Source organism: Scleropages formosus, chromosome 6 (genome assembly GCF_900964775.1).
Source record: "Scleropages formosus chromosome 6, fSclFor1.1, whole genome shotgun sequence".
Lineage (NCBI taxonomy): Eukaryota > Metazoa > Chordata > Actinopteri > Osteoglossiformes > Osteoglossidae > Scleropages > Scleropages formosus.
This window is the reverse complement of record NC_041811.1, coordinates 37865365-37887523: the sequence shown is the minus strand read 5'-3', so window position 1 is coordinate 37887523 and position 22159 is coordinate 37865365. Positions and strand designations below refer to the sequence as shown.

The window sequence follows — 22159 nt, the reverse complement described above, 5'->3', positions numbered from 1 at the left end:
CCTATACCCCCCTCACCTTCTGGGCATTGCACTGTGCTAACAGAGGAGCTCAGTGGATATGTCCAAATCATACAACTGTCAAGGCTGAGCTACGGACCACAAGAGCTCCAGCACGTCAGAAGCGCGTACCGAACGTTTCCGGGAAGGGGGGGGCGGGAATCGGTTCCACGGCTGAGGTGGCCGAGGCTCGGATGCGACGCGGACGTCGAGGGGGACACGTGAGACGGTACAGTCGGACGAACCAACACCACTCGGAGACCACGGAGGTCGGCGAGTCCGGCAGATGGACGGGCCACTACAGTTCACCTGGCGCTCGTTTCACAGAGGATCTTAAGCGCAGGGTGTCTGTGCCCACGGCAGCGCTGAAGGTCCGTGATCCAGGGCGGTAGCGTGTTCTTCAGACCCCACATGAGGAGCTGGTGTCAGCAGGGCTCTGGTATTGGACAAGGTCGCCCTCCCTAACCGAGAGACACATTCTGTCCCTTGACACACTCCTTATACACACACGGTGGCTTTTAGCAGTGTCTTCAGTCACCGTCACCCAGGGGAATCATCATGATGACTAAAGCAGAAGCAGGATTAGAAAGTGTTTTACAGCTGACATCGCCCCCTTTAAAAGTACTATAATCGTGGTAATCATAATCATGGTAATTGCCAAAAAAATGTGTCAAATCAACACTTGATTAATATGCAGATTTTAGTAATTTGACACCCAATTAATTCAGCCCCACTTTCTGAAGATGTTCTGATTTGAAGTCCAGGGTATGCTGTTGGGGGGGTCCATACCGCATGGGTCCCAAAGTACTGCTCATGTTTACCACATGAGGCTCTTGAGCCACTTTCTCAGCTCAGCATCTTTTCTATGAAGATACAGGGTGGGAGACTGTCTCGAGTGCTCTAAAGGGTGTAAATGATGTAAACGGTGTAAACAGTGTAAAGGGTGACCCATTCAGAGCTCAGAAACAATCCAGGTCGTTCACTGACCAAAGAGCACCTGGATATTTTACCACAGTAGAAAAGAGGTCACAGCAGGAAAGAAAGTGTAAAAAGATCATTTGCAGAAATGCTTTACCACAAAATATTGTGTGTGTGTAAAGAAGAAAAGATGAATTTACCATGTTTTACAGCAGAGCTGGCTGGATGCAGAAGACATTCTGCTGTCTTTTTCTCATCCTATTAAAAATGCATCGTCACTGCTGGGGTGGCGGGGGGGCATGAAGGAAATGACACAAATCTCAGGACACTTTCTGGCCTACATTACAGAGGACTGCGTCCAGCATGGGGGTGGATGGGGGGGCGGAGGGCGTGCTGCCGGAAGCTTCCGTCTACTGACCCCCCCTTACCAGGATTCTTACAATATCACAGTAATATAATAACAGCAGAGAGCAGGAGAACCTTTCAACTCGTCACTGAAATGAAGCCAGAGAAAAAATCCAGTGAATATTTCACAGGCTTGAGGTAGAGAACCTTCCGGTAAAAAGTCACGGAAAATTTTAAGCGACAATTCAGCTGTGGTCCTGGTGGCAGGAGAAAGAAACAGCAGGGTTCCAGTGCGTTCCAGTGGGTTCCAGATGCTCCGGTGCGGAGGACTCAGCTCCTCACTCCTGTGTGCAAATCCAGGCCTCGAGGAGTTTTTCACGGACGAAGGTGCCACACGGTCCGGTTCCTCGTTCCCACGGGGACGCGGCTCCCCCCACAGGCCGCACCGCGGCACTGCAGCCAGCTTGCGGCCATCGCTAATGTCCCTGAAGCTCAGACCCTCACGGCGGACCCCCCTTCCCTCCGGGGGGTCCGACGAAAACACTTCCGCGTCACCGGAATGTCGTCATGAGAAATAGAGCCATTTCACGCAGCGGAGCTTCCCTTTCGCTCTCTTACTGCGCTCATGCCGTTCACCGGGGACCTTCTGCCTGCACAGTGCGAGATGCCAAATTGCCTCCTCGGGGGTCTTGCTACGCTCTTTTCGCCCCGTTAGTTACACACTCTCGACATTCCAAAGCACGAATTTAACAGCAGCCGCTCAGCGTAAAGACGACCACAGAAAAGTTTCTAGAGCAGAAGTGTGGACTAAGATCTCATTAGCGGACACTACCCCCAAGCCGTAACACCTAACCCCAACCCCAACCCCAACCCCAACCCCAACCCCAACCCCAACACCTAACCCTAACCCCTAACATCTAACCCCTCGAGTTTGAGCCGCTGGCTCTCATGGGAATTTCTTGTCCCTTGAGGGACCCTAAGAAAAGCTCTCCGACTTTCCGCTGCGCTGCGAGCAACAACAACAGAAGTGCCGACACAGCGTTCCCAAGGGTCCCCTCTGTATTCGGCGGGCGACTCGCTGTGTGCCAAACACGGTGAACTTGTGAGGACATGAGCTGCGATGATGTGCAGGTCTGAAAGGCTCCAATTCGTGCCGTCGGTCTATAATTATAATCGGTGCCGTTACTGTGCGCTCGAGCGCCACTCCGAGGAAACGCACCCAATGAGCGAGCGCAGGAGACGAGCGCAGGGCCAAAGCGCGTGACCTCGGCGAGCGGATTCCCGCCTCCAGCCGCGACTCGCTCCGCGGGCGTCGCTTCGCTTCCGACCGCGTGCATTAGTTACGAGACAGGCTGCGGACGCCGAGACCCTGCGCTGGGAAGCGGTTATCGATGCAGGGTCGGCGGATGGCTGACAAAGTGCTGTTATTTACTGTAGCTGTGTGTGACGTTTTTACAAACTACGAGCGAAACGAGTGGCTTCTGGGGCTTAGTCGCAAAGGGGACTTTGAAGTAACAAACACGGTCGTGGACCCAAGCGTGTTTGTCGTAGGTCGAGGAGAGAAGGAGTAATGAAATGACCATTAACGTCCATCCTGAGATGCACCGGGTTGGGCTCGAGTCTCAGTTCATCTACATTCACGTTGACTCTTATCTCCAAAGAGACTCCAGTGACCAGAACCCACCTGAACCACGGACCCATCAGGAGCGCAGAGTCGTTTCTGCTGGAGCCCTTCAGCAAGTACCTTATTGAGCAGGAGGAGGGATTCGGAGCGAGAGGCGAAATCTCTGGCCGCTACGGCCCCTGCTGCCCCTTCGCAGCTTCAGCGGAACCTCGAGCCCCTGGAGGAACCTGTTCCTCGCAGTAGGAAGCTGTGGGGCTGCGAGCCTCCAGCTGAAACGTTACTGACTAAAGCACTTCTCAGTGGTGGTGACGATACCACCATCGTGGGTCTGATCGCCAACAACGATGAGACGACCTACAGAGAGGAGGTGAGGCTCCTGGCAGAGCGGTGCCAGGACAACAACCTGTCTCTCAATGTCAGTAAAACTAAGGAGTTGGTGACTGACTTCAGGAAACAGGATACGGCTCATGCACCCATATAGAGAGGAGGGGTCGTTGTAGAGAGGGTCAACAGCTTCAGATTCCTAGGGCTCACCCTCACTGCCAGACTCTCATGGACTGAGCACACAGCATCAACCATCAAAAAAGCCCATCAACGTCTCCACTTCCTCAGGCATCTGAAGAAAGCCAGGATGTCCACTAGAGTCCTCACCACTTTCTACAGGTGTGCTGTGGAGTCCGTCCTCACAGGGTGTATTACATCCTGGGCTGGTAGATGCTCCCTACAGGACAAGAAAACCCTACAGAGGGTGGTCAAAACGGCTCAGGAAATCATCGACACGCAGCTACCAGCAGTCCAGGACACCTACACCACACGCTGCATTAGAAAGACGATGCGCATCACGAGAGATCACAGTCACCCCACACCGGCATTTTTCTCTTCCCTGCCATCTGCAAAACGGCTTAGGTCTATTCGAACCCGCGCTGCTAGGTACAGGAACAGCTTTTACCCCACTGCTGTAAGACTATACAACACTAACCAATGTGCCGCCTTTAGTAACTAGAGTTGAACTGCTCCTCCCAAGCACATTGGTAAATTACACTGTCACTAAGCATTCTCAGCCTCATTCTCTCGTTCTGAGTTCTCTGGCTGTCTATTGGCATTATTATTATTACTGTTACCATTATTTATTGCTATTGCTGTTGCACTACTCACTGTCATTGTCATTGTTCTGTTTATGCAATATTTCTATTGTCTCTGTCCTTGTCCATAGTCTGTAGAGAAGCATTCAAGAAGAATTTCATGACACTTGTACACGGTACTTTTGTACCTATGACAATAAACTTGAACGGTTCAGCTTCTGTAAAAACAGCTCAGCAATTTTACTTTCAAATAACGCTGAATCCCTCCTCAGCACGCAGGTCGTCCTCCAGAAACACAGACGCGCGAGCGAGGGCGCACACGCACGCGACACGTTCCTTCATCAACCGGTGGGTTCAAAAGTCACAACCTTCTTCGGATGTGTTTTTAAAACAAACACAAGGGAGAAACGCAAAGCGAAAGATGAGCACAAAGCCCAAAGCGCACCACCTGGTATCGAAGCATCCCAAACGCAGGCCTTTCTCGGAGCGCGGTAAAACAGGGTACGCTCACGTCGGAAAGGCGCGCGCGGAAGAGAAGCGGCCGAAGGGAGCCGCCGAGTGACTCACGTAGTCGTGGAAGGCCTTGGCTTCGCTGGAGTGCTCGCACGTCTCCCTCCTCTCGGACGCCGCGCAGTACAGATCCCAGAACACACTGCAACGCAGAGGCCGACACGGGTTTGCAGGAGTGCGTGAACGCTGCCAGAGTGAGGCGAGGCAGCAAACGCACGGCAAGAGCTCTTGTACAAATTCTACACTGTACCTGTAAGCCAAAATATTGCTGCGACACTTATCTGCCTTCATCCACGTTCTACACGCTAGAGCAGCTTGGGCCTTTTTCCGGAGCGTAACTCTCGAAGCGACAATAAAACGAAAGAACTCACCACCACCACGAATGCAGGAATCCCGGAGGTTCTCCTAATGTGATGTTCTTCTCCCATCGTATCTGGAGAGACGACGACGCATGGGGACAGAGAGAAAACGAGTTGTCAGGGAGGCAGAGTGTGTATTGTGCGTGTATTGCGCGCGTGTATTGCGCGCGTGTATTGCGCCTTACTCAGCTCAAAGTGTGATGGCAGGTGAAGAACTGCCCGCTTAACGGAGAAAAAAGGCTGCACAGGTACACACCCCCTGCCTTGGACGAGCAGCGGGCCGGTTTGCTCGAAGCTCTTGTGGAGACGACAGTCGTCACTTGTGTGTTTGTTCGGGAGGGACAAGCAGCACAGAGATCACTTACACTAATGGGACCGAATTAGAAAAGTAATGGTAACAAGTGCAGACAAAGCGAAGGCCTGCAGTGAGCAGCTGGAAGCCGTGTGGCGAGACGTCGATTCAGTGAATAATAGTAATAATAATAATAATAATAATAATAATAATGAAGCGCACTGATTTATTCGGCGGACCTCCCTGTGCGCTCCGTGCACGTTATGCGGCATTAAAGGAGCGCGAGTCACCTCTGTGCTTCCACGTGATGCTGCTGCAGGAGACTCAGGGCTCTCCTTTATGTGACACTTTCATTCAGAAAACACCACCTCCCTTCGTGTCCTGTTCGCTCCTCAGTTTCGATAGAAACGACGGAAAAATCACACAGATCTTCATATCTGGATCCTTGACAAAAGTGAGGTGAGAGCCATTGCTGCTGTCGCCCGTCACCTGTCGACCGTCACTTTATTCCAGCTCTTCGGCAGCTTTGCCGGTTGAGCGCGTGACCCTGCGGGAGGTGCCGCTCCGTCCTTCGGAGCGCAGCGCTCTGCTCGCACGGCCGCCCTTCGTGCCTCCTTTCGCTCTCCGTCCCACAACAAGTGCTTTAGAAGTATGAGTCACGAGCAGGCGGTGAGATCACCTTGCTAAAAAAACCTCCCGAATTACACGCTCCACAACAAGTGAGAAGCACCGCTGTAAATAAGAGTGTCTCCTCATGTCTCCATGAAAACAAATGATGGGTCTGAGACTGCAGACGCAGGGAGCTACAAAGGTACAATAAATTAAAAATACTCTGTAACCCTTCCGTCCAGCCGTCCATCCATCCATCCATTACTTAAGAGTAAATAAAAAGAGCATTTTGACATACAGTACATCCAGACTGGTTTATGAAAAACTAAAATCCATGAAATAAAAAAAATGAATCAAAAAGCAGTGTCACCATCATACCAGGATATGATTTATTTATGTTGCTACTGGTTTCCTGACAGCAGACACCACTTAGGCTGGACAACAAAGTCCAGAAGGTAGGACCTTCAGAACGGCGTTCAAACGGGCGTCATGGAGTCGACCACGGTATTTTTAACCATTTATATTCGTAACAGGAAACAACTGTTCACAGACATTAGTTGTCCTGAACAAGGGACATAAGTGCAGTAAAGGAAGTAAAGTGCAGGTACTGCTCTCAACTTGTGCAGCAATATGTAGCTTCTCCTAACTCTCACTTGACCGATGTGACGTGCAAGGTACCATCGGGCGTTTGACGGCCTGGCTGGACAAAAGCTGGATTTTCTTACTACAACGTATTCATTTGAGCCACAAGTGTGTAAAAACTGCTAGTTGACACAGCACACAAGTATAGTATTTAGTCACGGCTAAAACCCCCCCAACCCTCACGTGGGCTTCGCACACTGGGCCGTACGTCTCACACCACTACTCATACGACCGTTGCGGATGACGGCCGCGGAAAGAGGGGAGAGAGGAGGACGATGTCCTCGGCCCTTATTCAACTTCCCCAGCAGCACGGAGCCCAAGGAGACCAGACGCCACGGCATCACCTGTCAGAGAGAACCTGCTTTCCCACACCTTCACCATACCGCTTCCCTCACTGCTACGCCTCACCAGCCACCATTTGTGTACACGGGATGAATAAAACACAAGTTTCGTCTCACCTTGACTCATCCCTGTTCAACGACAGAACGCACGCTAAATTGTCACCATGCCTTAAGGAACTCCGTGAATTGAGTGAAGTAGCAGAGATTTCAGCTCGGGGAGGAGTTGAACCTACTACATTACTGTGGGTGGTATCACAGCTGCTTTCTTGAGGGGAAGCTCTGCCTCCTCGTAGGCTTTTACCTCGTTTTTGGTAGCCCATGGAGCCTAAGGTTCAGGGGTTCAGGTGGCTTAGCCCCCGTCCCCACAGGGGGATCAAAATAATTTATTGTTCATTCCTTTTGTTAGTTAGGCCAGCTCTCCCGAGGACCTCAACAGCTCCTAGGAGTTCAAGAAAGACTCCCAGCGTGAGGAGGACAACTCCAGGGATACAGACCACCATCAGCAATACTCTGATTGCGGTGGAGGATCCAGGATGCTTCCTCCACGAGCCAGTTCCTTTCCCATGGGAGGTTGTTTCAGGACTGGAATTGCGAAGATGTGTAGGGAGAGGTCCAAAGACACCCTTCTGTGCTTGTTCTCCGCAGAACCACTGTAGAAAACTGACCAGAAGACTGATGACCCACATCACTGACCCCTGTGTGTCTACAGAAGCTATGAGAGGCTCCCTGCGAGAACTTGTGGGCTGGGCTTCTGGAATTTTCCTTTGCCGTGACTCTGTGGGGATTGAGAAGTTGAACAACCCCCTGCATATGTTGACATCTGTGGCAGCGTAGGCTACCCGCTTCATCACAGTCAGCCTCCCTCCTGTCCCCTGCTGGCCCGGGGACACATGGAGAAGAACAGTAAGGACATGACATGTCAGCAAAGTCTTGTAACCAGTGTAACGAATGTACTCAGGTAAAAAGTACCGATTCAAAAATTGCTTTGAGAAGCACATCATTTCCACAAATTTGCCTGATTAACAGAGAAAATATATGTCAACGTTACCAACCTCTCTGTAAACCGCAGAAGTTTTCATTACTTGGAGCCTTATGCTTTTTTACCTTTAACTGTCAGATCACTAAAGGTGAAACAATGTTGATACTGGTTACGACAGGAATAAAGTCCAGCAATTGTATACACACACACACACCACTTGTCCCAAGTGGGGTTGCGGGGAGCCTAACCCAGCACCACAGGGAGTAAGGCTGGAGGGGGAGGGGACACACCCAGGACGGGACGCCAGTCCATCACAAGACACCCCAAGCGGGACTCAAACCCCAGACCGACTGGAGAGCAGGCACAGGCCAAACCCACTGCACCACTCCACCCCTTTGCAATTGCACAATATAAAAAAAACAAGCTTGTTAAGATGTGTTTTGGGGGGGAAACAAACTCCAACCCCCCCACCCTTCAAGGTGTCACCTTGGAAACACTGAACAAATTTCCAGTAGGCCAGTGGTGGCCCTGGTGAACACCAAAGGATGGGGAAGCAGGAGAAGGTCCACAATCTCAACGGTCTCTGCAGGCAGAAGAGTCTTTTCAGGAGCATCTCTCTTTAAAACAAAATCTTGGCTTCGCTTGACTTAAAATAACTTCGGCTCAGCTGGCTGTGTGACTGTACCCGGCGAGGGTCCCTTTCTGTTCCCAGTTACAGGACAGCAGCATCTGTTCTCCATGTGAGGAGCTGTTGAAACAGACTCTGATTTCACGCCGCAGGCAGTTCGTATCGGTTCACCGGGAGGTCGGCAGCAAATAATGCGTTACGGGTTGAGGACGGCGAAAATGGGTGGGGGGTGTTGCTTTATGCTCCTCGGGTGAATCAGCTCAACGATGCACTTGGACTCCAGCGATGACCCGCCACCCGGCACCGTGTTTTACGCACGAGGACAAAAGGCGTCAAACGCGTCGCCGGCGACATGTGACGCCTGCAAGTCGTGGGAAAGAAAAAAGCTCAGAAAGCAGCGGGACACAAAACTGGAACGTGCGACCTAAGATCCCTCTCCGGGGCCCGAAAGACTGAAACCGCGACACGCGAAGCACGAAGACAACGGTCGTCCCATCAGCCTGTTGACGTGACCTGCGAGGGCTGAGGCCACGATACGCACGGCAACACTTATTGACTTGGTTTTACCAAGAAACACCCTGTTTTACTTACACAATGTTTCCTATGCGATTCCATTCATCTTTTTAACTTTTCTTTACAGCTGCTACCAAGTGAAAGCATAAGTACTGCGATGGAGCAGAACAGAAAAAGTGAAAGAGGTTTAGTAATAGAAGTGAAAATTTAATTAATTTATTTAAATTATTTATATTCTATATTAGCATTATTTTAAGATGAACAACGTATGAAAATAATGAAAAAAAATACAATGAAACCTATTATACAACATAGCATTCATTTCTTTTTAGTGAGTCCTTGTGCCTTCTATATTACAGTGTGACTTAGGAGAATAGAACGCTGTGGTAAACTGAGGAGTACCGGTACGGTAAACTTTGCGCCCTATGGAGAAGTTCCCTGCCCACACCGAGGGAACAACTGCTCTGCTACAAACACAGTGACACTAAAAGAGACGAAGGTGCCGGAGGCCGTTGGTCATTTGGGCTGCGGAGCCGAACGTCCCTCAGACACGTGGTTCATTTATCTGATACTTTTCTCCGAAACGACTTAGAATGTTCATCTACTTATCATTATTTACCCTTTTATACAGCTGGGTAATTTCACTCAAGCAATTCAGGGTAAGTAGCTTATCCAAAGGTACTACAGCTGGAGGTGGGATTCGAACCTGTGACCTTTGGGTCCAAAAGCAGCAGCAGCTCTAAGCACTGCACTACCAGCTGCTCCGCTTTGCTCCGCTTTGCTCCGCTCTGCTGCGCTCCCTCTCTTCCAGTGCCATGAAACGGAGCCTCAGGAAGAAGCGATGACAGCTTCCGCTGGCCCAGCGCTGCAGCGCCGGAGCCCCGAGCCGCCGGTACGAGCCCGCAGGTCCACTGGCTGCGCTCACCTCTGACAAGAAGGTCTGCGCAGACTTCTGGGCGCCGACGTGCAGCAAGTACTCGTAGACGTAGAGTGCCAACCTGCGAAGAAGGGAACCGAGAGCAGAGTCGGCGTTACTTCGCAGTGAGCCGTGACGAGCGCGCGGAAACAGGAGCACCTAGCGGTCCAACGAAGGTGAAATTTGGACTCTTATTACACGTTTGGACTCATTGTCAGCAAAACATTGTCCTGCCGTTTGTCCAGGGAGACTTCGACAATGTTTCCACTCTTGTCGTCTACGTGAGTTTGCAAAGTGCATGTGCTGTCGCTGCCTATTTGTTTCGTTACGATTTTAAAGTTGTGCGCCACTTGTCCTCGTCGGGGTTGCGGGAGTCCGGAGCCTCTCCTGGAAGTGCCTTTCCCAGAAACCCTGGAGGCTAAGCTAGCAGTGGGTACACTTTGGATGGAATGCCAGTCCCTCACTGGGTAACCACACACACACACACACACACACACACACACACACAATGGGCAACTTGGCATCTCCAGTTCACCTGTACTGCATGTCTTTGGACTGTGGGAGGAAACCAGAGCACCCGGAGGAAACCCACACAAACCAAGGGAGAACATGCAACCTCCACCCTCATGGAACCGGGTGCGAACCTGTGCCCAAACAGCCAGAGCTCCGTGAAGCTACCTGCTGTGCCGCTGTGCATTTGCTTTTATAAGCAACGAGGAGAACAAGAGACGAGAGGCACCGCAAGTGTGTTTCCTGAGCCTCGGGTATGAAGGACACCTGTGACTGCGGCGAAGGTTCATCTCGCGGCTCTCGTTACCGCGTCTGTTTTTTATGATTCGACGCGCTAACGTTGACAGCGATCACCCTGCTTCTCTCACAAACCGCACTCCAGGAAAACGCTGCGCAGCTGCTGAAAACCCTTATGTGACACTGCGGCTGCATTACCTGCATTTCGCTCTTTCTCAGTGCAGAAGAAACACTGAAAAACTGATGCGAATAACATGTGAATGCACGGCACACCATCAGCTGGGGCCCAGGTGCCTGCATATACCTCAGTTTTTCCCCAATATACTGCAATATACCGCGACGTACCGCGATTTACCCGCGATGTACCGTGGGTCTCCACATCGTCTCCTTCTCACATTCACGAAAGTTCAGCTGCTTCTGCTGTCGGTGTTCCGTGGAGCCGCACGGTGTATATTTGTGCGTTTTCCCGCGTCGGCGATCGCAATGCCTTTTTCATAAACACGTTCACCATTTAATGTGCTGTTATTTATTTAAGCAAATAAATAAACGGATAAAGACATAACGAGTTAAATTTAAAGAGTTCCACTAGAGAGCCTCGCTACTCTGAGTTACACAGCTGCGGTTGTGGGTGTGTACAGTCAGGCCCAAGTGTGGAACCCTTCATATGCTGTATAAATGTCAGAATTTAGCACATTTGGAAGAAAACAGACGGGCAATTTGGGACTCGGGGCCACAACATGCTGTATATATATTTTTTACATTCAGCTTAATGTAATTTATGTCCTGCTTCACAAGAGTCTCAACAAACCGAGGCGTAAATAGAGTCGTCCTCGTCGGCCGCTCTCCCGCTTCCCGGTTTATTCGCGCATCTGTCCGAGGTCACGAAGGCAGGGGGTCCTCCGGTCCGTTCCGACGACCCCGCTACTCAAGAATCCCCACGCTGTTTTGTATGAACCGTGAGCACACCGTGTATTGTTACTTTTTTCACCAATTTCACGTTATAAGTCTATATTGGTATTACTCCAACACATAAGAGCATAAATGCAGTAATCATACAATGAAACGGAGTACAGGCACATATTTCTGAGTACCGCAGACGGTGCAGCACAGTATTCATCCGTCGGTGACCGTAAACAAAAGCCAGTCGCCGCCACGCACCCGAACCCTGACCGAGACGGAACAAGACCGAAAAAGCGGTCGTCATTCGCCGCCGGGACTCTAAAGCGGTACGAGAAGGTTAAGCGGACGGCTGCCGGAAGCGCGAGCGGCTCTCGAGGACTACCTGTATAGCGCCTGTCGCCAACCGCTCCGCATGGGGTCGCGACCCACGGCGTTTCTGTCATCGAAGCTGAACCGCGGCACGATGACGTCATTGCCGACGATAATGTCCGTCTCAAAGCAGCAATTCCATCCATGTATACAGTTAGGCTGAGTTCCTACAGTATATTAACCAAGTTTGCTCCCTACAGGTATTTTCTGAGACTTGGGCCAGAAGTGTTGAGGTTATAAGTGCAAGTGTGCAACTCCTGCGTTACCTACTCGAGGGTCAAACAGCATTTATTGAGGTTTACTGAGAGCCGCTCAAAGTGTGTGTGTGCGTGTGCGTGTGCGTGTGCGCGTCACTGCGCTCGGTAGGAAAGCAGAAACACGGACACACAGCAACAGGTACAGAGATGAACGTACAGAAAAGTGACGGAAGGAAGGATTCTCCACTAGGCGATACCTTTATTGTAGCTAAAAATCTTTTTGCTCACATTCTAAAAGTCTCTGTTTTTTTTTGTGCGTGTAAAATACATATTTTCAGAGAAAGCGGCGGACTGCCACTAGTACGCCGATGCGGGAACTGCAGGGATAAAGCCGTTACGCTCGAGTCCCACAGGACCGTGCACTAAACGCGGCTTCCCGCTCGGCTCCACGCTCGGCTCCACGCTCACTAAGAGCCAGAAGCGGCGCGGCGAGGACGTGCCGAGCGATGACGACACGCTACGCTGTCGTGCGACGCGAACGGAAAATGTGCCGGATGCGTGTTAGGAATGAGCGGATAAGAGGACGTCGAGGGAGGGGCAGACAGACAGGCGGGCAGAGAGACCGGTAGGCGTATAGGAGCAGAAATTAATGCTCCTTGGTTTTATAACGATGACAAAACTGGCAGAAGGAGAGCAGCCAGCAGCCAACAACCCCCCCCCCCCCCCCCCGTGTGCCCTCATTTCACAAAATCACTGCAAATTGAGTGCGGAAGCTCAGGGTAAAGTAGGTTACTGTACCTGCGACGACTGTCGTTTCTCCTCTCACACGCACGGCTACAGAACCCTGAACGCAGAGCAACACACACCCAGGACTTGGGGATCTTTTCCAATGTCCACATTCATTTTATAACCTTTGTACGGAGGTTCCTTTACTAACATCGCGTGCGTACATGGACGCGGTAAACAGGACGCGCATTTTACACGGATCCGCAAGGAGGAAATTGTGCACCACGGCAGAGAGGAAACTGATGAAAGTGACGGAGACACTGCAGAGGGCACAGCAGCAGTTCTCTGGCACGCACACACACACACTCACTCACACACTCACTCACTCACTCACTCACTCACTCACTCAGGCTCCGAGAGCTGAGCTTTATGAGAAGCGTCACTGAAAATCCCAACTTGACGAAGAGTGGCTTTGCTCTTCAAAAGCCCCCGGAGCAGCGTGAGGAAGAGCCGTGTGTTCATTCGCACCGTTTTCATCCGTTTCTTTCGCGTTTCCTGTTCCTTACGTTAAAGTTTCAGCTCATACGTAAATGTCGACTCGTCCCAGTCTGCGTGCGAGTGTCGCCAAAGTGTGCGTAAGGCACACACCACGACAAGAACCCAATGACCGTGTTAGAGAACAGTTGGGGAGGGGAAACAAAGGGCCTTGTTACACTGGTGATTACAGGTAAATGACATCAGTGTCACGTGGTTTATAAAGTAAAAAGGGGGAGGGGGGGGGTATCAGTGTGAGCAGAGGGAGCAGCTCTACTGTCCACGCAAACAGATACTGCGGAAGTAAAAGAGGAGTTAGTGCTTGGACACAGCGACACTCTGCACTTGTCTCCCTAAAAAAGTTACTCCGTTAATTACTGTAAAGAAAAGGTAAAAATCCCTGCATTTCCGGACAACGGAACCTGGAGCCGCGCTGCCAGCGCGGTAAGGAAAGGCCATTTACCAGCAGGAGCTCCTTTCACACCGACAGGAGCTCTTTGGTGTCACGCGGTCGACGCTTGACTCTACTCGACGTGGCTCCGCACTGAGCGAACCAGGGTTTGTCTCGTCTTCTCCTGAACTCTCGCCACACATTTGCACCTGCTCGCTCCTGGACGCGGTTGGGCCCCGGGACACCCACGCGAGAGGGTCTCGAACCCTTTGCTCGGCAGAAACAGGAGAACAGGAGAAACGCTGCATTTCGGTGCCGCCGTGTACCGATACAGCGTTCCGTTACGCACAACATGGATAGGGGCGCCGCTCACAGAAAGGAAGCGATGGCGAAGAGCACGAGAATCGGTGACTATGAGCGGCGTCCAACGAACCAATTTAGAGCGCGAACTTAAGAGGGAGGCAAACAAAAATGCACGTGCGCAACACAAAATGCGTCGACGCCTCTCTTGCTTGTGCCGCTCGGTAGACGGATGGAGCCGGCGCCGGCGGTGCGGCAGCTCGACACCTCGGCGACCTCGGTCGCGATCGGACCCGGCTGGTGGATCCCGACCTGGACGCTACGCGCCGACAGGGGGCGGCGGTTTCGTCGCGGAGGGACCGCGCAAGGCGGTCGTGGCTTGAGAAGAGACGAAGCGAGACGAGACGAGAGGAGCGGGAGGCGCGACGCTGCAGGGAAACTTTGACGCGACGGAGCCGAGCGACAACACGGCTCTCTCTCGTGGGACGAACTGACGTGACCAGCGGCGGAGCTCTGGAGTCGAGCGTCGCCAAGACGTCCCTCGACCGCTTCCGCCAACACACACACACACAATTTCAGAACCGCCTGTCCCATACGGGGTCGCGGAGCCTACCCGGTAACACAGGGCATAGGGCCGAAGGGGGAGGGGACAAACCCAGGACGGGACACCAGTCCGTCGCAAGGCACCCCAAGCGGGACTCGAACCCCAGACCCGCTGGAGAGCAGGACCCGGTCCAACCCACCGCGCCCCCGCTTCCGCCAACACAGTCGGTAAAACGAATCGAAAGGCGCACGTGTGACGAGTTGGTGATATTTTACCATAAACACCTGTCAGTTTTGGAGACGAGTGACAGCGACAGTGCGAGACAGCAGACAGGAGCTGCGCAGGCCAACGGAGGGACACGCTGCTCCGGCTACGCTTCATCGTGGTGGACCAGGGCTGCTGCCAACTAATGCTTGTTTGTGGAAGTACAGGAGACATTCTTTCTGCAACAAACATTTAAAAATACAAATGAAAAGTATTTAAAACAAATTAAATTAAAACGTTTGCATCTTCAAAAGTGTTTTAACTTGAACGTTCATGACACGAGGAGCCACGTACTCGATGTACCCGAACTCCTCCGCAAGGGACAGCTGCTCCCCCCCTCATCTGGAGAAGACAATCCACCCCCTTCCAAGAAAGGACCGTGATCTCACGCAAAGGTCTCACGCGCTGCGCCGAGGCCAAACGGACAACATGACGCACGCGGAGCAGAGATGCCACCCGTACCGGAATCCCTCCGAGCCCTTTGCCTCACCTCGATATCCTGTCCGTGAAAATCACAAACGGGAGAGGAAATAAAAGACGGCCTTGGCAGAGTCCAGTGCCCATCTAGAACAGATTTGACTCGACAAGGACAAGAAGGAATCCGCTCGCTCTGTGCTCATACAGGAATCACGTACTCTGTATCAGCTGCCCCGGTGCCCTGTATCCCCATAGTAACTCCCACCGCACAAGCCAAGGGACACAGTCATACGCTTTTTTCTCGTCTACAAAACACACACAGACTGGATTGAGCGTCTTCCAAGCTCACTGTGCCCAGGAAAAGAAAAAGAGCTGCTCTACTGTTCTGTCCAGGACAAAAACACAGACTATTCCTCCTGAATGGGAACCCAACTGCAACAACCTTACAATACAGGCACCACATCCCAGCATGCCACTCCAGGTGTACTTTACCCGGCTTCCATGCAACACTGAAGATGCGCATGAGCCATGGGCTCAGCCCGAAATGGCAATGTGAAGCCATCTTTCTGGGCTCACGACCTGCAAGGTGAAGGGTGGAGGTCAGGTGCAATCCCGGAGGAGCGATACACGTGGGCGGCAAAAAAAAAAAGAAAAAAAAAGAAGCATGCATTATTGATACATTTAGTGATCCAGCACAATGCTTGTCACCAAATCCATAATGCATTATTGATATTAGCGCTAAAAAATAACATCAGTTTAGAGGAAAAATACACACACTGTCTGAAACCGCTTGTCTCAAGCGGGGTCGCAGCAAACCGGAGCCTAACCCGGCAACACAGGGCGTAGGGCTGGAGGAGGAGGGGACACACCCAGGATGGGATGCCACTCCGTCGCAAGGCACCCCAAGCGGGACTTGAACCCCGGACCCACCAGAAAGCAGGCACAGGGCAAACCCCGGAGGAAAAATAGCTAAAGGCAAACTAATGACTAGAGGAGAGACTATTAGCGTTAATAATCCCAAAGACAGAGACACACAATCGGGATACATAACTCCGAAATGGTACCTCGGCTTCTCTGTTACACACGTTTCACCTTGTCCTGGCACGTGAACAATGTCACTTGCATATTAATATGCAGAAATATTCAAGCAGATTATACCCCTGCACTGTCCAAATACAACTGACTTCGGCAGATGCAGGCTTCTTCACTCCATCTAGTACCGAATGCACTTGGTGGGCCTGTTCTTTTCCAGCAAGGTCTAAGAAAAGCAGGGCACCCCCGAGGACCACCGCTCCAGACACCTTGTTGTCCACCTCCTGCTTCATCTGGTGGTCCATTAGAAGCTCCTGCCCTTCCAAGTGACTGACCCAGGACCATAAATCAAAAACCCAGATGGACACTACATCCAGTCATCAATGAGGTTCGAGGTCCCTGGATCCGGGACCTTGTGACGGAAGGACTTGCATGATCTAGGGATCTCCAGAGTTATATCGCCGGGAGCAGTGCTCCTGGTAGAGTCTCCCAAGGCGAACAGGTCTGGAGTGAAGATCCAGACCGACACGACCTAAAAATTCCCAGAAAAAACGGAAACATTACAATGTTTACCCGGCCCGGAATAGGGTCACCGGGACATACCCGTGGAGCCAGGCCTGGGGGTAGTGTTCGTAGGCGAGCACCCGGTGGTCGGGCAGCCCACGTAATCCGGCCGGGCTCAGAACAAAAAGGCAACATGGGGAGGGGGGGTCGTGTGGGTCCACCACCCACAAGGTCCAACATAGGAATCGAGCCCGATGCCATTCAGGCAGAAGGAGGGGGCAGGGTGGTGCATGGCATCATGAAGCCTTGCAGCAGAAACTGGCTCTTAGCATGTGGAATGTAACCACGCTGGGGGAAGGAAGCCGGAACTTGTGTGGGAGGTTGGGAGACACCCACTAGACTTAAAGTCGCAGACGGGAAAACTTTGACTGTTGTGCGTGCTTATGCACCAAACAGCAGATCAGAGTATTCAACCTTCTTGGAAAGAGTGGGTGGGGTTCTGGACAGGGCCAACTACAGACTCCATAGTCCTGCTGGGGGACTTCAACGCTCATGTTGACAGTGACTGGGAAATCTGGAGTGGGGTGACTGGGAAGAACGGCTTGCCCGATCTAAACCTGAATGGTGAAATGTTATTGGACTTCTCTGCAGCCATGGTTTGTCCATAACAAACACCATGTTCAAACACAAGGATGTCCATAAGTGTAGCAGAGCTCCTTGGGCCAAAAGTCAATGATCGAATTTATAGTCGTTTCATATGACTTGAGGCCACATGTTCTGGACACTTGAGTGAAGAGAAGTGCTGAGCTGTCAACCATTCACCATTTGGTGGCGAGCTGGATCAGATGGTGGGGAAAACTGATGGACAAACCAGGTGGACCCAAATGTATAGTGGGGGTGTGCTGGAAACGACTGTCAGAGGACCTTGTCTGGAACAATTTTAACTGCCATCTCCGGGAGAACTTCTCCCATCTCCCAGAGAAGGTAGGGGACATGGAGTCTGAATGGACCCTGTTCAAAACCTCCATTGTGGAAGCAGTCAGGTGCAGCTGTGGCCAAAAGCTTGTTGGTGCCAGCCAGGGTGGCAACCTGAGAACCCGCTGGTGGACACCGGTGGTGAGGAAGTTGTCAAGCTGAAGGAGGCAGCCTTTAGGTCCTGGTTGGCTCTGAGGACTCCTGACTCAGCAAATAGGTACCAGGCAGACAAAAAAGACAGCAGTGGCTGTGGCTGCAGTTGCAGAAGCAAAATCCAGAGCATGGGAGGAGTTTGGAGAGGCTATGGAAAATCACTATCAGTCTGCCTCAAAGAGGTTCTGGAGAACCATCCGGCAGCTCAGAAGGGGTCGGAGGAGCTTCACTCAGGCTGTGCTCAGCAAAGGTGGAGAAACTCTGACTTCAAATGAGGATATTGTTGGGAGGTGGAAGGAGCACATTAAGGCACTCCTAAACCTGAGAGATATGACTTCCTTACAGGAGTCAGGGCCAGAGGCTTCCGGGGTATCAGAGTCCATTTCCCTGGTGGAAGTCACTGAGGTAGCTTATAAGCTCCACAGTGGCAAAGCACCGCAGGCCAGTCGGTCTCTGTACACATGGAGCGAGAGCTGCTTCCTCCCATGGACCAAAAATGAACACAACTCCCTCATCCACATGCCCAGTAACCTCACTCCTGAGCCAATGTGTCTTAGGTTATGAACATCCAATGTTTCCCTGGACCCTAATGTCCAGTAACATACCCACCTGATGACTGGTATTAGAAGAGTCAACTGGTTTGGTGGTCTGCCCACCTCCACCTCAAATGAGTGGTCTGATCCCAGAAGAGGCAGGCAGATTGGAGACATCACATGCTCCTTTACCGCCTGGAACAAAGGTTTTGGCTCTCAATATTAGTATTAATAGAGATATTGGTATGAATTTATGAAAAAAGTCAAGTCGAAAGTACATAGGCCCTTAGAAATCACGGCGCATGATTGACCCAGTAACCTACTGCCTGAAACCGCCACGTCATTACTGAACTGGTACCTGTGCAAACCTTTTCGCTCTTTCGACCTTCAGGGCTCCATGATGGACACTCCTCTTCCACCAATCAAGGTTGATGGTGCACTAGAGTCAAGTCCCTCCTTGACACGAGACACCAAGGTGGTCAATGGTACAATATTATGGACTGGAAAGGATACGGTCCCAAAGTGCAGTTGTGAGCCTGCTCACTTAAAATTTCAGACTAACCGGCACAAGGACACCCAGAGGACGACCCCCCCTCCTGCCTGCAGCTCACGGTGGGAGTCGCTTGCGGAAGAGGGCGTAATGCAACAAATGTCAGAAGGTCTGTTGCATGAGACAGCCTGGTTTCTGATCTGCTTCCCTCCACCAGGTTCACATGTAGCAATCAAGGACTTTAAAATGGAAATCAGCCCAGATGGTTCCTGCATGACCTTGCTTTGTGTGCTCCTACTTACCCAGCTCCCACACACATCATCTGAAACCGCTTGTCCCACGTGGGGTCGCGGGGAGCCGGAGCTTAACCCGGCAACACAGGGCGTAAGGTCGGATGGGGAGGGGACGCACCCAGGACGGGACGCCGGTCCATCGCAAGGCACCCCAAGCGTGTCTCGAACCCCAGACCCACCGCAGAGCAGGACCCGATCAAGCCCACTACGCCATCGCACCCCCCACCAGCTCCCAAACATCCACATTCAAAGTCTCTAGTTGAGCAGCCACTTTGTGTTCATATTTAGTCACCAACTCTCATTGTAAATAAAAGCACAGCGGATGGATTCCCTTTATCCACATGTCTGACCCCGATACTATTTAGGTTAAGCAAATATTAATATCTACTGTTGCATTTAAATGGTCACACAAAAAATTGAAATGACACAAGGTTACAACGTGCAATACAGTTAATCCTCGAATTACGACAATTGATCCGGACTCAAAACACCATAGACACCATGCAGTCTATCCTCGGAGCAGCGGACTATATTGCGCAGGGCCCATTGCTCCGAAAATCCACTGTTCTGGACGTAAATTCCACTGAAATTGAAATAACAAGCTTCGAGAGAAGGCGGCACTGAGGCCAACTCATGTGTTAGGGTTAGGTATGCGCTGATCGCATCACGTACGGTAGTGCAGTATGAACAGTAACAGGTCTGCATGTATGGCTCTCCTGAAGTTGCGTTCCACACACACACACACACACACACACACACACACAGTCTGAAGCTGCTTGTCCCAAGCAGTCTCGGCAAACCAGAGCCTAACCTGGCAACGCAGGGCGTAAGGCCGAAGAGGGCGGGGACACACCCAGGACGGGACGCCGGTCCGTCACAAGGCACCCCAAGCGGGACTCGAACCCCAGACCCACCGGAGAGCAGGACCCAGCCAAACCCGCTGCGCCACCACACCCTCCCCAGACAGAGGTACACATCCACTTTTAGTGTTTTCGGTATCTACTTGGTGCCTCGTTGTTTTTGACAATGTACATTTTCTTCCCCCCTAAAACAGAGAAAATATTTTTCTTTTGTCCTGCTGTTTGTTACACAGGTAGTGAGTTTCTGAAGCTACATGAAACTGGTTTGTGGTTATCGTCACTGTGGCTTTTACTTTTCATGCCAATAACTTCTAACGTTAATACACTATTTGTTGTAATGTATAAGTGTCCTGTTTCTCTTTTTAACTTTTCAAAATTCATACAAGAAAAACTGATATTTCACACATTATTTTAATTCTTTCCGTCTACATGTGCACACTCATTTCTCTGTGTAACAAAGGGGGTCCTTCAGCTACACTACATTTATTACATTGTACATCGTGACTGAATTACACAATATTAACTGAAACTACATATATGGGTAACCATGTTCAATTTCACACGTTAAAAAGTCAGCAACCAATCACCTCTAATGAACCAAGCGGCCATCTAATAGCGCCCATAATTAAAATGCGAAAAGCTGCAGAGGCAACCAAGAGCTGGGGAAATATTCCCCGCATATTTCAACGAAAGTTACAAGCAGGGGTCACAATTTTCGGTTGGAGCAAAACATCTCCCAGAAATTGGGGCGCTGGCAGAGGGGAGCTCGGGGGCAAGTAAACACAGTTTAGAAACAAAAGACAAGTCAGCAGCTCCCAGGGAGCCGCACAGAAAAGGAGAGAAGGGAAAAAGCCATTAAACACAGGGTTCCGCGCCTCCTCCACGGAAGCGCCTTCGATCCCGTCGGGAACCTTCATTCGCTCCTTTCAGTGATCGACACTTGTCCGTTCTCCTGCCTTTCACACCGGTGAAAAAAAGCCTCGAGATTCCCCTGGAGCAGTCATTCGCTTTATACCCTCCTCCGTTACCCGATACCACGGGCACTCCGACCAGCGACGGCGCAGGTCGCCCGTCGCTCCCCCGCTTACACGAGCCGGGCATCTGTCTGAACGTGAACGGGGAAACTTCGGCGGGCCATCAACTTCGTCTGGAAAAACGAAGATGAGACAATTTTTAAAATTACCGCACTTAAGAAGAGTCAGGTCTAACGTGACCTAGTGGGTGGTGGTGTCCTGACAGGGCCAGGGTTCCACTGAATGACTGCTCCTGACTGCCCACCCCTGCACTTAATGAGGACCAGCCACTGCCACTTCAGAGCGAATCATCCGGGACTTTAACGGCAGCAGGTCTGAGGTCTTGGGAAGGATAACCATTTGGACTGACCGAGTGTCGGTATGGGTCATATTTCAGCTACTCTGGACTCGAGACTTGATCGACCGCTACACCCCAACCGGAGCCCTTCGCTCTTCTACTTCCGCCCGCTCGGTGGTCCCACACACCAAAGGTAAATCACGGAGGTTCTCGGTTCTGGCCCCGCTGTGGCGGGATGACCTCCCCCTCTCGCTCGCAACTGCTGAATTTCGGTCCACATTTACAAAGGGTCTGAAAACTCACCTCTTCCAGACTCACTTCACCCATCATCTCTTTAAGTTTACGTAAGGTGTAAATGTTCATGCACCATAACTTTGAGATCATGCCCAGATAAACCTTTACACAGCTACTTCTATAATGTACGTAAATGTTTGTGCATCTCAAAAAAAAGAAAATTGTAGCAAGGTGATCAGGATTTGTCTAGTCAGAGTTTTATGCAGCTAGTCGTGTGATGAGCACTGGTGCATAAAGTGGAAAGAAACTAATTTAAGAATCACACATCTGCAACTGTCTCACTTTCTCCTGATGTAATGTACAAATTGTATTCTCTAAAATGCATGTCACTTTGAAAAAATGCTAAATGAATAAATAAATGTAAATTTTGTTGGAATGCCAGCTATAAAAGGACTGTGAAAAGTACAGTGGACACATGCAAACAAAGGTGTCACCTCTCAATTCACGACTTCAGACTGCGAACGGAAGGTGACGAAATTGAGCCGTGTAACAGGACTCCATATGCAAAGTCCAGCTTTCTAAAACTATCACAGGAGTGACATGAATATGAACTGAACACATATCAAAAGC

At 51.1% G+C, this 22159-nt stretch overlaps 1 protein-coding gene across 12 annotated transcripts in view; it reads right to left on the bottom strand.

Annotated features, from left to right (window-relative positions):
• The window catches only part of ssbp2b (single stranded DNA binding protein 2b), a 46482-nt gene that overhangs the window by 19878 nt on the left and 4445 nt on the right, over positions 1-22159 (bottom strand). For 8 of the 12 annotated variants that reach the window (XM_018745025.2, XM_029253158.1, XM_029253157.1 and 5 more), the window contains 3 exons: positions 9765-9837; positions 4848-4909; positions 4534-4618 (listed from right to left, as the gene is read on the bottom strand). In XM_018745025.2, the coding sequence (XP_018600541.2) occupies positions 4534-4618; positions 4848-4909; positions 9765-9837 (220 nt within the window). Of the gene's footprint in view, positions 1-4533; positions 4619-4847; positions 4910-9764; positions 9838-12766; positions 12902-13100; positions 13482-22159 lie in introns of those variants that run through there. The other 4 variants (XM_029253161.1, XM_029253162.1, XM_018745027.2 and 1 more) reach the window with 3 other exon arrangements.